The sequence below is a fragment of the Heteronotia binoei genome, chromosome 21 (genome assembly GCF_032191835.1).
Source record: "Heteronotia binoei isolate CCM8104 ecotype False Entrance Well chromosome 21, APGP_CSIRO_Hbin_v1, whole genome shotgun sequence".
In the NCBI taxonomy this organism is placed as follows: Eukaryota; Metazoa; Chordata; class Lepidosauria; order Squamata; family Gekkonidae; genus Heteronotia; species Heteronotia binoei.
In genome coordinates, this window is record NC_083243.1 from 158,711,712 (window position 1) to 158,726,471 (window position 14,760).

The 14,760-nt window shown below is 41.0% G+C and overlaps 1 protein-coding gene across 1 annotated transcript in view; it reads right to left on the reverse strand.

Moving 5' to 3' along the window:
• MUC2 (mucin 2, oligomeric mucus/gel-forming) overlaps positions 1–13,024 on the reverse strand; it is a 115,203-nt gene extending 102,179 nt beyond the window's left edge. The window contains exons 1-10 of the mRNA XM_060262401.1: positions 12,955–13,024; positions 11,770–12,034; positions 9,932–10,046; positions 8,036–8,126; positions 6,797–6,906; positions 5,886–6,102; positions 5,005–5,130; positions 4,715–4,832; positions 2,762–2,900; positions 570–680 (exon numbers count right to left, since the gene is read on the reverse strand). Of these exons, the coding sequence (XP_060118384.1) occupies positions 570–680; positions 2,762–2,900; positions 4,715–4,832; positions 5,005–5,130; positions 5,886–6,102; positions 6,797–6,906; positions 8,036–8,126; positions 9,932–10,046; positions 11,770–12,034; positions 12,955–13,024 (1,362 nt within the window). The remainder of the gene's footprint in view (positions 1–569; positions 681–2,761; positions 2,901–4,714; positions 4,833–5,004; positions 5,131–5,885; positions 6,103–6,796; positions 6,907–8,035; positions 8,127–9,931; positions 10,047–11,769; positions 12,035–12,954) is intronic.
• Between the last annotated feature and the right edge of the window lie 1,736 nt (positions 13,025–14,760).

Here is a 14,760-nt window from a genome sequence, read left to right on the forward strand (position 1 = left end):
TAGTCAATCCTCCATGAGCTTACAGGGCTCTTAATACAGGGCCTACTGTAAGCTCCAGGAGAACTGGCTATATCAGGGGTGCGTGGCCTAATATGCAAAGGAGCTCCTGCTACAAAAAAGGCCCTGATAATTATACATTTTTAAATGCTTATTTTATTGAGAGAGAGAGTGAGAGATGCCAAAATTGTTAAGACATATGAAAGCTTGAACAGGAATAGAAGACAGGGAAAAGGTGACGATATGAAGACAGCCAGAAGGAAGAAAAGAATAAACAATGTGGGAAGAGCAATACATGGGAAAGTGAGGTACCCTTGTAAGTTATTACAGGTGCCTTGCAAGTCATTACAGGTTCTCTGTCACACAACTGGCCTCAGTCTGCACCTCAGCCAGGTGGAAGGTGCTGGGGGAATGAAAGGGGAAAAGCTAAAGAGGAGGGGGCAGACAAAGGAAGATTAGCTGATAGGTGGAAGAGAGAGAAAGAAGCAGGACAGAGGGAGAAGCTGGAGAATGAGATGTCCTCACAAGTTCATGTGGGTCTCCAGCTTGCAATGATGTATAGTCAGACTTACATTTTGCTTGTGGTCTGTTAACAGAACGACCATCTTTAAACATGTCTGTTTGTCTGTCGAACCACAGGGGCCCAGCTCTCCCAAGAGGACATATGAGTCATTTTTACTGCTCTGCAACTAGAGAAAAACATATATAATTAAAGTAGTTACTCACTGCTGCTTAAGCTGATTCTTTTAATAGAAAGATTGAAATGAAACAACTCCAAAACATACTTCTATAAATCTCTGTTTATGATACTCCAACTGCAGCAGTACAATAGATGAAATAACTCCCCCTGCATGGTTTTTACACTCACACAAATGCAAAACTCCTTGGGAGACAAGGCAAGAACCCTTCCTCCCCTCTGCAGCAGTGTTCTGAGCCTGTTTGAACTCCTCCTCTTTTTTTTTTTACAAGCAGTTCCTTGCAACTGCTGTGAGGAGCACAGGGAGGCACAAGTAAAGGTAATGTGTGGTTCAACTCTCAGGCACAGCAGTTCATGCTCAGCAGGGGTTTTTTGGGGGCCAGAGCACACCAGAGTTCTGCTGCACTGGGCTGGCCAGGGCTCCAACTGGCATGCTGGGGAAGGTGCGGGGAGGCATTTTTAAATGCCTCCCCAATGGCTCCAGCCCTCCCCAGCCTGCCTGCTGTGTCAGGCAGGCTGGGAAGGTTCAGAGAAGCATCTTTAAATGCCTTCCCAATGGCTCCAGCCTTCCTCAGCATTCCCACTACAGTAGGCATGCTGGGGAAGGCTCAGGGAAGCATTTAATGATGCCTCCCTGAGGGCTTCAGCCTTCCCCAGTCTGGCAGCTGAAGCAGGCATGCAGGGGAAGGCTGAAGCCATTGGGGAGACATCTTTAAATGCCTCTCTGATGACTTCCCCAGCAACCTCTAAATTATGTGTGTGTGTGTGTGGCAAGCTCCCATAATTGAAGGGAAGGCAATATGCCTTCCTTTCAATGATGGGAGCCTTCCCTCCCCTGATTTAGGGGAAGCTGGAGAAGCCATTGGGGATGCATTTAAAGATGCCACCCCAATGGTTTCAGCCTTCCCCAGCATGCCCGTTGTGGCAGGCATGCTGGGGAAGGCATGGGGATGTGGCCTAATATGCAAATGAGCTCCTGGGACTTTTGCTACAAAAAAGCCTTGATGCTCCGGTAGGGTTGCCAAGTCCAATTCAAGAAATATCTGGGGACTTTGGGGGTGGAACCAGGAGACTCTGGAGGTGCAGCCAGGAGACATTGGGGCGGAGCCAGGAACAAGGGTGTGACAAGCATAATTGAACTCCAAGGGAGTTCTGGCCATCACACATTTAAAATGCCATCACACCTTTTAAAATGTCTTCCTTTCATAGGAAATAATGAAGGATGGGGCACCTTCTTTTGGGGCTATAGAATTGGACCCCCTGGTCCAATCGTTTTGAAACTTGGGGGGTACTTTGGGGAGAGACACTAGATACTATACTGAAAATTTAGTGCCTCTACATCAAAACACAGCTCCCCCAGATCCCCCGAAACCTCCAGATCAATTTCCCGTTATACCCTATGAGAATCGATCTCCACATAGGGAATAATGAAGTGCTCAGCAGACGTTTCTCTCCCCCCCGCTGCCGTTTCTGGTGACTCTGAAGTGAGGGAGTGGCCTCTCTACTCACGAGTTGCTGCCAACTTCTTCAAAGTAACACAAGCACACCATCCCAATAGGAAGCCTTTCAATCAGAGACTGAAGCCTCCGGAGGTGGAAAGGCACATGGTCCTCTGGGGGCGGGGCTTCCCCCCGCTGGCCAGCTGACTGGGGGTGGGAAGGAGCCTGGGAAAGCGGAAGAACCCCCTCTGGGACCTGGGGATTGGCAAGAATATGCTCAGGATGCTGCAACTCTGTCCCCATGACAGGTCAGTAGTGGTAGAGTTTGGCTGACTAACAAATAAGTCAACTGATCAGATACGAATTATGGCAAAGAAAATGCAAAGGCTTGTAGCATTTTATTTCATAGTTCAGACACAGAAGCATTGTGCTTTTCCAGAGAATTAAACAAAGAAAGGTCATAGCTATATGAATCACTTAAGTTGTCAAAGAGCAATGAATGCTAAGGTAGCTAGAATTATTCATTTTGCGCATTCTGCTATCTAGAACTGGGTAGTCTTGTTCCCTTACCTCAAAAGTATAGTGCCACATTCCTTTTAAAGAGAGTAGAAACTTCTAATGCACTTACCTTGGTCAGCACATAATAGCAGTCTCCATGAAAGGTGTATTTCTTCCCATCAAAGGTGGTGATGTGAGCTCCTCCTTCCAGAGCACATGTACCTGGACAGGGTAAATCCTGGCATATCCACCTACCTGACTGGCAGGTGCTATGAATAAAGAAAAAAATAGGAATCAAGGTATACTACCACATTGAGTCAATCAAAGGTAGGCTCAGGGCTTTTAAGCAGAAAAATTGTACTGAACATATTTGCATCTAGAAGAAGACGACGACAACATTGGATTTATATTCCGCCCTCCACTCAAGAGTCTCAGAGCGGCTCACAATCTCCTTTACCTTCCTCCCCCACAAGAGACACCCTGTGAGGTGGGTGGGGCTAAGAGGACTCTCACAGCAGATGCCCTTTCAAGGACAACCTCTGCCAGAGCTATGGCTGACCCAAGGCCATGCCAGCAGGTGCAAGTGGAGGAGTGGGGAATCAAACCTGGTTCTCTCAGATAACAGTCCGCACACTTAACCACTACACCAAACTGGCTCTCTAGAGGTACTCTGGGAATAAGTCTAGTGCTTTCACATCTAGTAACATCATTTCTTAATAATTATTCAATATTCAGCATGCCATAAAGTTGTAAGCCATGCACTACACACAAATCCCTTCCCTCAAGAAATTTCTGGGAAGGATATCATGCAAAAGAGAGAAAGTTTCAGACAGTAGCCATGTTAGCCTACAAAAGAACAGCTAGATTCAAGTCCAACAAGATTTGGGGGATATAAACTTTTGAGAGTCAAAGCACCAAGTGTCAGATATCTTCAGTATCTGATGAAGAGAGCTTTGATTCTTGAAAGCTTATACCACCCAAATCTTGTTGCTGTCTAACGTGCTCCTGGACTTGAATCAAGGCAGAAAGAGTTTTCTGTCAGTCTGGTGTCTTCCACACAGGGACAGGACATTGTGCTTTTCTCACTCTCAGTGAGGCTGCAGATAAAGCATAGCAGCAATGGGGCCTCCACATGGCAGGTTCCCCTACAGCTTCTCTGCCCTAATTCCCCAGATGGGTCACACTCCTCCCATGGGCCACCATGTCTTTTTCAATTTTAAAAAGATACCTGCACTAGAATATTATTATATCAATATACCATTCCACCAATAGGTGGAGCAGTTTCTTCGAATTTTCCCACTCTCACTTTTTAAAAGAAGTAAATCCCTAGCTTCTTCCCTTCTGAAGATATCCTTAAATCTCTGCAAGAGAAGAGACTTCTGGATGCAAAAGTGGGGGGGGGACACTTGAGCTCTGGGAAGTTCATCTCTGTGGGCGACAACTTCGCCTGTTTAGGAAGACCATTATATAATTCACCCTCATTTTCAGTGGCATCAAGACTATAGAAGCCTGCCCCAACCCTCCTTGACAGCACTGTGGTATCAGACAAAGCAGAACCTGCTGTTAATTCATTTTTTAAAGAAAAAATATTTTCCTCCCTGCCATTTCCATCACTTGCTCTGCTCAGTTTTTATGCTCATCTGGCTATTTTATTCATTCATTCATTCACTTATTTATCAGATTTATATCCCACCCTCCCCTGACAGACTCAGGTTTTCCCTGTTTTTGGGTGGGAACATTTTGTATAGTTAAGGTCTCTGAGCGCTTGCATTATTTTAAAAGATGGGGTATAAATATTTTTAAATAAATGTCGGGCTGGCTGGGGATCCGGGACAATTTTTGTCCTGTTTTATATCATACAATGCCAGGTTAATCAGTATGATCTTCTGAACTATAAAATCTTATTGAATACTGGATGTGAAGAGACTGGATCTTTACACAATGAGCTAATCAAGGAGATATCCATCTTATCCATCTTATCTTTTAAGATTCCCAGTTTGACTGTAAAGGTAACAACTTTAAACTAGACTGCTTTCCCCAAAATTTCTCTTAAAAACACTGCACAGGGCATTGAATTCCTTACCAGTTTTCACACTCATTGGTGATGTTTTGCCCGGGGGAATATAAATTCCCATGAAGCTTGCAAGAGCACTGACTTGTTGCTACACAACCTTTGCCAGTTATATCATCATATACTGTGCCTGCAAAACAAAATGAAATATGCTTCTTTATTCAAGATAACTAAGGTTGCAAACCTGCAGTTACAATAAAACTGAGCCATGACCACCCAGCTGACAAGGGACCTGAACCTCAACATGGGCTTTACAAATCAAATACATCTTTACATCCATGGTACAACACTGAACTGTGTACCTTCAGGACAAAAGCACCCATCCATGTAGTGTTCTTCACATAGGCTACTGATCTCCAGATGTGAACAGGAGTCCATACAGGGTGAGCCACTTTCCATATAGATCATGTTCCCAGGGCAAGACTTAGCTAAAAGAATGAAAGAGACGCGAGAACCAGTTATTTAGAAGCAAATTCTGCATCCCAAGGACATACAATGGACAAATGAGGTAACTGCACCAATGAGAAATATCGCCTAACACTAATAAAACATTATTGAACAGAGAACAGACCATTCATTTCTTGTGGGTAGCTGATTTTTTAAAAAAAATATTGAATTAATCATTTTTCAATGAAAATAAAAGCATTTTCAGAAAGGTTTTAACAAATGTTTAACAAAAAAAGGGGTTTTAACAAATGTTTGAGGTGTGTCAGATGGGGGGGAAACTGAGACTTACACTGGGGAAAAACATAATGTAGATGTTTGTTAACATTTATAATCAGGGTGCAACTCAAAGAAAGACAATTGAAATTATAATTCTCTTTAGTTGCATGAGAGTTAAGCACATACATTTCTTGGGCTTTATTTTCTTATTTTCAACGCTTCTTCAAACAGAATGCAATATTGCAATGACCATCTTCCATCACACAGTCATTGAAAAACTCCTATTATAACAGCTAACAGGAGCAGATCCCAGGACTTCTTGTTTTTTCAGGTTTACATTGTGGCAGGGCAAATCGCAGGTTTGCCTTGTGCAAAATGGCAGTGTGGAGCAACTGGTGCTTGCTCCGCCCAGAAACGGAAGCCTGCCCCAGAGAAAGGTGAGTGCGGAATCAGCCATGGTGTTCAACAAATGCATCTTGCACGAGCCAGTTAGCTCCACAGAAACCATGATAATACTTACGACAAAACTGTGATGTCCTCCAATTCTGAGGCTTGCCACCTGAATGTGAACACTGACGTGAGTATTCTGAAACAGTACTGCAGAGGCAGAAGGAGTCCTCAACTTGCTGGCAAGCACATTTGTCCTGCATGCATGCTTGAATATACTGTTCCAGATTCAGGCGGGACTTACAGTCCTCAAAAGCAGGAGCAGTCAGCAATGCCTCACACTCTTCCCGCTAGACAGAAAAGGAAATACAGGTTAACAGAGCTCCTAAACATCTGGTGTTATCTTTTATGAAGTGTCTTCTAAAGCAACAGTAACAAACATTGATGGCTAAAATCGTATGTGTAAGTAGTAGATTCAAGCTTTTGAAATGATGAGCATAGGATACTGACTTTAGTGCCAACTGAAGGCACCAAGTAGTGCCTCTTGGAAGGTTTCATTTTTGAATGACATCAGAGATGTATGGTTTTAGGGCCCTAAGATGAAACATCTAACAGTGGGAAATTTGTTCTTGATATGTTTACTAGCATTTGGGCTGCAAGTATGTTATGGTATTACAGTCCCATACCCAAACTGTTTCTACTGTATACTAAATTCAACAACCTGTGTTCTAGTCCTCACCTGCTAGTAAGAACACTACATCATGGAGGTCTTCAGAGTATAGGGTATATTTACTTCATGCATATGAAAAATGTGTTTATTTCCCTTCCTCCCAAATCCACACAGCACATGGGAGAAATTCGAGAAGTTGTGCAAATTCCTAGTTCACTCATGCAAGGGAAGCTCTTGATCTACTTTTCAAAGTGTTAATTGGGAACATTGCAAAGTTCACATTGCACTCATACTTATTGTCCTCCAACAGAGATTGATACCGTATACTTTAAATGCGCACAGATTAGGGTTCAACGCAGTTTTTAATTACTTACATGCTGGTCACAGAGAGGAACAGTCTGTGTCTCATCGGGATCTTCACATACTACATTAGGCTTATTAATCTTCTGTAGGTTTCCAAATGTGATTGGATTGTATTTCAAGCCTGTGCAAAAGAGTGAATGGTGCAGCAAAAAGATTATTTAAGCAAACAAGCACCTGCATGAGAATGATCCTTTTTTCTTGCTTTAAATCGTCAGCATCCTGATAACTGGACAGGAAAAAAAATAATCTGCTGGATTTATAGAACTGCACAGGTCAGTAAATGTACACTTAACGCTACCCATAAAAGGTAGTTCATCCAGAGCACTATTTTTAAAAAACAATTAATGGAATTTTATTTCAATTAGCTTGAAAACACACAACCCTGGTTTTTCACTCACTAACAAGAATTGGAACCATCATTCAGAATTATTCGGTACATTCACTTACTGAGTGTTACTCAGCCCTATTCAGGCTTTAAACTAATCTTGTTTTGTTTGTATATTAAAATATTTGATTTTTTTCTACAATTTGAATCTATACTTACCAGTTAATTTATCCATGAATCTATGAGGTTTTATTAGAAGCAGTGTATTTTTACTGCATTAATAATTCCATTCTTTATATGTTATTGTATTGATTTATTTAAATATGATTTATATCCCACTTTTCTCCTGGCTCAAAGCAACTTACAAATCACAATTAAAGCATTACCATTTAAAACTAATAGCATAAAACCTCAGGTCCACACACCCTTTTCTCAAAAGATTCCTGCAGTTTGTACTCTTATTAAAAGCCTTGGCAAATAAAATGGTCTTGCAAAACTGCCTGAAGATTACTCCTCACCTCCTTGGGGACCCAGCTCCACAAGTTGGGAGCTAATAAAGGCTTGGCTCTGGTTGATGCCAGGCAGGCTACCTTAAGTGGAAGTAGAGCCAGGAAATGGAAGCCTGAGAAGAACCGTAGTTGGCACACAGGAACATATGAGAGGAGACTGTTCTATCTACTCTTAAAGATCATCTGGACATGGGAATAGAAGACCAGTTTCTATAGACACTCTTCAGAACTAAGAATATTTTTGTTAATACAAGGTTCACTTGTGGATAAATTTCTTAGGGCTATATGTTTTATTAAAAGTTTGCAACCATTCCAATAGCCCAAGACTATATACAAATGACTGCCATTGGTATTCAGTCTCTGTCTGAAATGCCAGAGGCTGCAAATCCAGGATACTGTACTGTTGTTCTACTCACCATTGGAGAGAAATTCATTGTAGATTGGCTGGCCATTGTAATCTCCACAAAGACCACATGTCTTATTATTAAATTTGGCATCAAGCTCAAACTATGTTGAAAAAGCAAAAAACAGAAAGACCATCTTAACAAAGAGAGATATGAAGCTGCTTTATAATGAGTCTCATGATCTGTCCATTCAGTCCACTATATGCTGCTCAGACCAACCCTCATACTCCATAAATGTGTAACTCCATATTTTCATAGAATCATAGAGTTGGAAGGGACCTCCAGGGTCATCTAGTCCAACCCCCTGCATAATACAGGAAATTCACAATACTTCCCCCACACACATACATTCCCAGTGACCCCTGCTCCGTGGCCAGAAGATGGCAAAAATCTCCATGATCCCTCGCCAAACTGGCCTGGAGAAAAACTGCTGACTGACCCCAAAGTGGCAATTAGAATTTCCCAAGGAATCTAAGAAGGGCTACAAAAATTAAGCACTGATGCGACCCTTTCTGCCCTCCTTCTCATGATCTGCCTAATTCACAGAATCAGCATTGCTGACAGATGGCCTCTGCTTAAAAACCTCTAAAGGAGAGCCCACCACCTCCCGAGGAAGCCTGTTCCACTGAGGAACTGCCCTGTCAGGAAATTCTTCCTAATATTTAGCTGGAAACTCTTGATTTAATTTCAACCCATTTCCTTGTTTCCTTGTGTTCTCTTTGGTTCTTGACAGTTCTGTTGGGAACTTAATTCTCAGGCATGCCCAGGGCCAATTTGAATGAAAATTATGGCACACAGTCTTCTCCTGCACTGTTCTCCTGCTCAGAAACAGTCCCAAGAGCCAATGTTTGCCCTGTTGGGGATTCTACATGTACTAATGAAGGAAATAGCTAGCATACTGTGGGGGAATCTTAGGAGTATACAGGGCTTTTTTTGAGCAGGAATGCACAGGAATGCAGTTCCGGCTGGCTTGGTGTCAGGGGGTATGGTCTAACATGCAAATGAGTTCCTGCTGGGCTTTTTTTACAAAGAAGCTCTGTGTGGCACAATGGTGATGTCAGGGGGTGTGGCCTAATATGCAAATGAGTTCCTGCTGGGCCTTTTCTACCAAAAAAGCCTTGGGAGTATATCATCAGTACACATGGTATGGCTATTTCTGGTTGGGAAAATAGGGTGTGTGGGATGCTTAAGCACCCTCTCCCTATACACCACAGTCCCAATCCAAATCAGACCTTTGTACACCAAGGAATTAAATTCCTAGAATGGAAATAGTAACACACATATGATTGTGCAAACTAGGGAGAATGAAGGAGGATATAAGTAAAATGTAGTGCCTAGTTAGACCCTAAGATTCTTTGACTGGAGACTCCTGGAGCTGAATCTGGGACACTGAAAACTTATGCGTGCATCACATATGCTCTGTCATAGAGCTATAGGCTCTCTCTCTTTGAAGACTAAGCTGAAAAACAAAGTGTCATAAAGGGAGTGGACTTGAAATACAGCAAATATGATTTATGATTAAAAGTTAATGAACTTTCTGAGAGGAACAGACTTTTTTGCTGAGGGTTTGGAAGTAGTACAGAGCAACTATTTATATTGTAATGGGATCAAACCTTAGTACTAGTGTATTCCTTGCTATCCAACCCAGAGTCATAGAAAGGTTTTAAACTGCATTTGGAACTGGCTTAAGCTCAACCTCTCCTACTAAGTCCCTCAGTTATGGAACAACCACAGAGAATACTTCCTTACTTTCCTTCACTGTATAGAAGTGCATCCAAGAGGATGTTCATGGTCCATCCTACCCACTATGATGAGATACAGGGAAGTAATTGGTGACTTAAGAATATTGAGTCCAAGCTATACAGCCTATACCAAAACATTAAAACAGAAGCCAAGTGCCACACATACCATCAAGGCATCTTCTCTGTTCCACAATAGAACCATCCCAACTCTGGCATACATCTTGGTGTATATATCAGTCTTTTCAATCAAGATACCAGAACTATAGTATGGTGTCCTTACACTGCAGAGAAGGAAGTCACACAAAATTATTCTGAGACTGTACTGCAGGTTCAGATTCATCTTTGGTTTCTATCTGTTTTATAGCCTGCATCTCAATGGCTGCTCTTCAATATGCAAAATAAAACTTTATTCATGAGGAATGACATCATTCCTAGCATAAATATGAATATCCCAAACAAAGCTGATTATTGTTAGTAATTTGTACATCTGTATGAGTTAGGGCGTTTTCAGTTTTTCAAATGTGAAAGTTTATCCAGGTAAATAAAATGTAAAATTTTACTTGTGAATAGAAGAAGCAATTCTATTCCATCTGAAATCTTCTAGTACATGCCATATTTTAGATCTAGCAGTGTCATTATTGTTTATTACAGCTCGTTGAGTCCATGATATCTTGCCTTCAGCCTTTCCCCTCCCTTCCTTATTTACCTACTAAAGGTTTATATTGTCTGACAAAGGACTAAACAGAAGTCTTCTATGGCAACAGAAAAAGGCAATCATACAAATGCACCATGGTCCAAATAAAGAAAATCAGGAGTCTGGCATCTAAATTCATTTCTGCAGCTATATACTAGATTTCTGTGAGCCAGAATGGATGAAGCAGCATTATATTTATATGGCCTGTAGGAGCTATATGGAATGTTGCTTTTGTAATATGTTCTATAAACCCACACTCCTTAAAATGAATGGGGTTGTAGGAAAATTAATGTGCTACAAAGTGACTCCCAGAACATCTTTATGATTAAAAGCCCCGTACACCGAGTTTTCTTTGTGCAAAATGAACCATTTTTCCAGAACAGAATCTTACTGTATATTTTATTCACACTAGAGTTTCTGCTGCAGAGCAAATAGTCAACCTAAGGATAGGGAAGTGGTCACATTACAAAAAAAGGAAAATGAGTGAGAAGGAGCATTTCTCCTTAAACCAATTACTTAACAGTTGGCATGGATTTATAATACCATAATCCACTGAAGAATGTCCTCTACATGGCAAATTACCAAATTACTTCATAGATATATGAAGTGGTATATATCTCAGCTGTACTAGAAAATGGGAAAGCAAATTCAGCTGATAAAGGTGAAGCAGAATCCAGACCATCCACTGACTAAATGGGTCACTTGTCACTGATGCTGAATGCCTCCTCTTTTTGCTTTATGCCCTGCATGAACAGGGATAAGCCAGTAGTTGTTCCCAAGCAAGCGATAAAATCCTAACCGCACCTGAAAACTGACAATATCTGAAGTAAAAGAAGGAGGAAGCGAGGGTAACAGGGTCTGGACTCTGGACCTAACCAGGGTGCCAGAAATTCTTCGGATGCTTTGACACTGTGACTGTTTGCAAGTGGTATTTGCTATTTTTACTCAGCAAAAATCTAATGGCAAAATATGTTATTTAGTGTGCATGAACACACCCTTAGATTGGATGTAGAATCAGCTCAGCACAAATGACAACAATGGAGACCTGATATGGTCCTGTGGTGAGCTTGGATGTTAAGCAGATTGACACAGAAGCTCCTGCCTGGTCACAGGCTTGTATGTTGGCCTTAGGTAAACTACAATTTCTGTAACATAATCCTGATAATATTTTATCTTAGCAAATTAAAATTAGCCAACAACAAAAATGAACCTTATGAACTGTAACCCCAAAAGTGAAAAATTCCAGAGACCACAACTTATACATTTTGCATGACTTAGAGGATCAGTAATGTTTAAAAAAAAAACCTTACATTTGCCCATCCACCACAACCATTTTGTGAGTGAAGTAGATTGCAACATCTTTTACTGTGACAAGAACATATTGGATGTCAGGGTGCCCTTGGTCATTCAGTTCACGCTGGATGTGGACAGAGAACTCTTTATAAGACTCTTGACAGTCGGAAGCAAAGTTGTAATCACAGAGGCCAGGAAACTGGTAGAAATCACCATCAAAAGTTTTGAAATGGTTGTTCCCCCAGGTACTGCAGACATAGTGGCCATGATTAGGATCTCTTCCTGAAGTGATGAAGAATGGGGGGAAAATAACCACTGAGTGAAATCATAGAGTAAGAAAACGGGATTGATGCTTATAAAATTAAATTCTGATTAACTTTAAAATCTGGTGAACCTCTGAAAAGGAAAGTGTCAACCACCTGTTTCAAATGTTCATAATTCTGGACATGTCTTACTTACAGTATTGCAAGCAACATGCACATTTATACCTCGTAAAGATGCATATAATTTCTAGACTAACATTGTAAATGCAGCAAGATCTTTGTTACAAATCAATAAAAGACAGTCACTCTTGAAAGGATAGTTGATGCCCTGCGCAACAACGCAACAGAGCAATTTCTATGGCTATTTATTAATCCAAGAATATAGACCATGTAACATTCTTGAAACATTCCAAGGTAAACCACACAGAGAGAAAAACAAACAAACATGCCCACCACCAAATTCAGGTTCAAGAATACTGACAAATGATAGGGCTACTTATGTTTCTTTTCTAAAGATAGAAAGTCCTGAGACACACTTATAGTCCTCAGTACCAGATCATTACTGGATCTCCACCCTGAGCCCTACAAGGAATGGGCAAAATAGAAATATACTAAAATAAATAAATAAATAATAACTCATAATCAAAACCACTGGACTGAATGGGTCACCAAGCTAATTTAATACAGCTTCTTTCCTTCTCTTGATCTGCCACAAATATGCTGAGGCAGGATCCTCTATATCTCAACATGCATTATCATAATTATTCATAACAACAAAATTATTATGTGTTAATAGCAGACAGCAGGACTACCCAAAACACTCCACGCAGAATGTACCATATCCCCAAAAGTCCTTTTGACTGGCTGAACAACTGAATGTTTTAATTCATTATGCAGTGCAATGGCCAGTGTTCCCCAGACTTCCCCTAAAATTCTTACCTTTTTTAATTTCACTTGCATAACAGAGTGCCAGCCATAGTATCAAAAGGCTGGGTAGCCTTTTTCCCATGGCGGCAAACAGAAGAGGACAGAAGCTGTTCTAAACCTTTCCTTTATATAATGCCCATTGATGCAGTTCATGCCATCACAGGGGAGGAGATGGAAGATGAGGAGAAGGAGGGATCAAATGGGTGCGATGTTTGCATAGGTAGGTAAACAGATAAATTTTTTATTATAATACCTGTAACCCAACATTCAGGTAATATTGATTCAGTTTATGCAGGTTTTTTTTATTGCCTTCTATATTTTATTTCTCAGAAAAGGTTCAAGTAGTCCTTTGGACACATGCAGTTTTAACAGTACATGCTAGCTAGAGAAAGTAGCAGAACAATTCTGGAATTTCTTAGTTTAAATATAACCTATGATTCCTTCAGCACCTCTTCCAATATAATTAAATTAACTTTCTCTAAGGACCTAAGATTTTAAATCAAATGGATTCCCATCCCCTAGTGTGTGTGTGGTGTGAACAGAAGTAAAGAATTGAGGGATTTTGCTTAATAGAATGATAGCTGACAGCCAAAGTAGTTCTGTGCATCCAAGTGGGGAATACCCCCGCATACCACATAACAAATCTCCTTTGACAAGGCTTTCAAAAGCAATTTGTGACATGGCCTGGGGCATGAGAATTGCAAGGTTGGGCATCTGCCAGGACCCCAACATTGACCAAGGGTCAATAACAGTACCACCACTCACGTTGCATTGACCACTGAAGAAGACCAGAAGGAACATGAGCAAATTCAGTTTCCATAGCCTGCCTCTTCCCAGTTAAAGAGTCATGTAGAGTAAGACTTGTCTAACAACTCACAAAATCTTCGAGCTAATACTTCCCATGGATCTGCTCTTTGAAGAAAAGCATCATAAATGCTACTACCCAAGTCCAAATCCTTGCCTTAAGTATCTCTTTTGATTCTGACCCACAGATGGAAAAAATGATTACCCTTAAAGTTGAGGTATTTCTTATTTTCTTCTACATTTCCGTGATATTGGGGGGGAAATACTTTGCAATGTAGGGCTTTACATCAAATTAAGCTAGCCAACAACTACAAAGGCAATCCTATGATTGCATGCAAATCTAAAATAAATAGACTGTGGAAGCACTATTTTAGACAAATGTCGAGAAATCAGAGAGTGCCAGCATTTTTCTGTGAGTTAAAGATTTTTCACATATAGGATTTTTAGTCCAAAGGAAGAAGACAAAGAAGAATAGGAGGAAGAGGATTTATACCCTACCCCTCACTCAGAGTCTCATGGCAGTTTACAATCTCCTTCCCTACCTCTCCCCACACTACACACTCTGTGAGGTAAGAACATAAGAGAAGCCATGTTGGATGAACCGCCACCACCTCTTGTGGCAGTGAATTCCACATGTTAATCACCCTTTGGGTGAAGAAGTACTTCCTTTTATCTGTTTTAACCTGACTGCTCAGCAATTTCATTGAATGCCCACGAGTTCTTGTATTGTGCGAAAGGGAGAAAAGGACTTCTTTCTCTACTTTCTCCATCCCATGCATAATCTTGTAAACCTCTATCATGTCACCCCGCAGTCGACGTTTCTCCAAGCTAAAGAGCCCCAAGCGTTTTAACCTTTCTTCATAGGGAAAGTGTTCCAAACCTTTAATCATTCTAGTTGCCCTTTTCTGCACTTTTTCCAATGCTATAATATCTTTTTTGAGGTGCGGTGACCAGAATTGTACACAGTATTCCAAATGAGACTGCACCATCGATTTATACAGGGGCTTTATGATA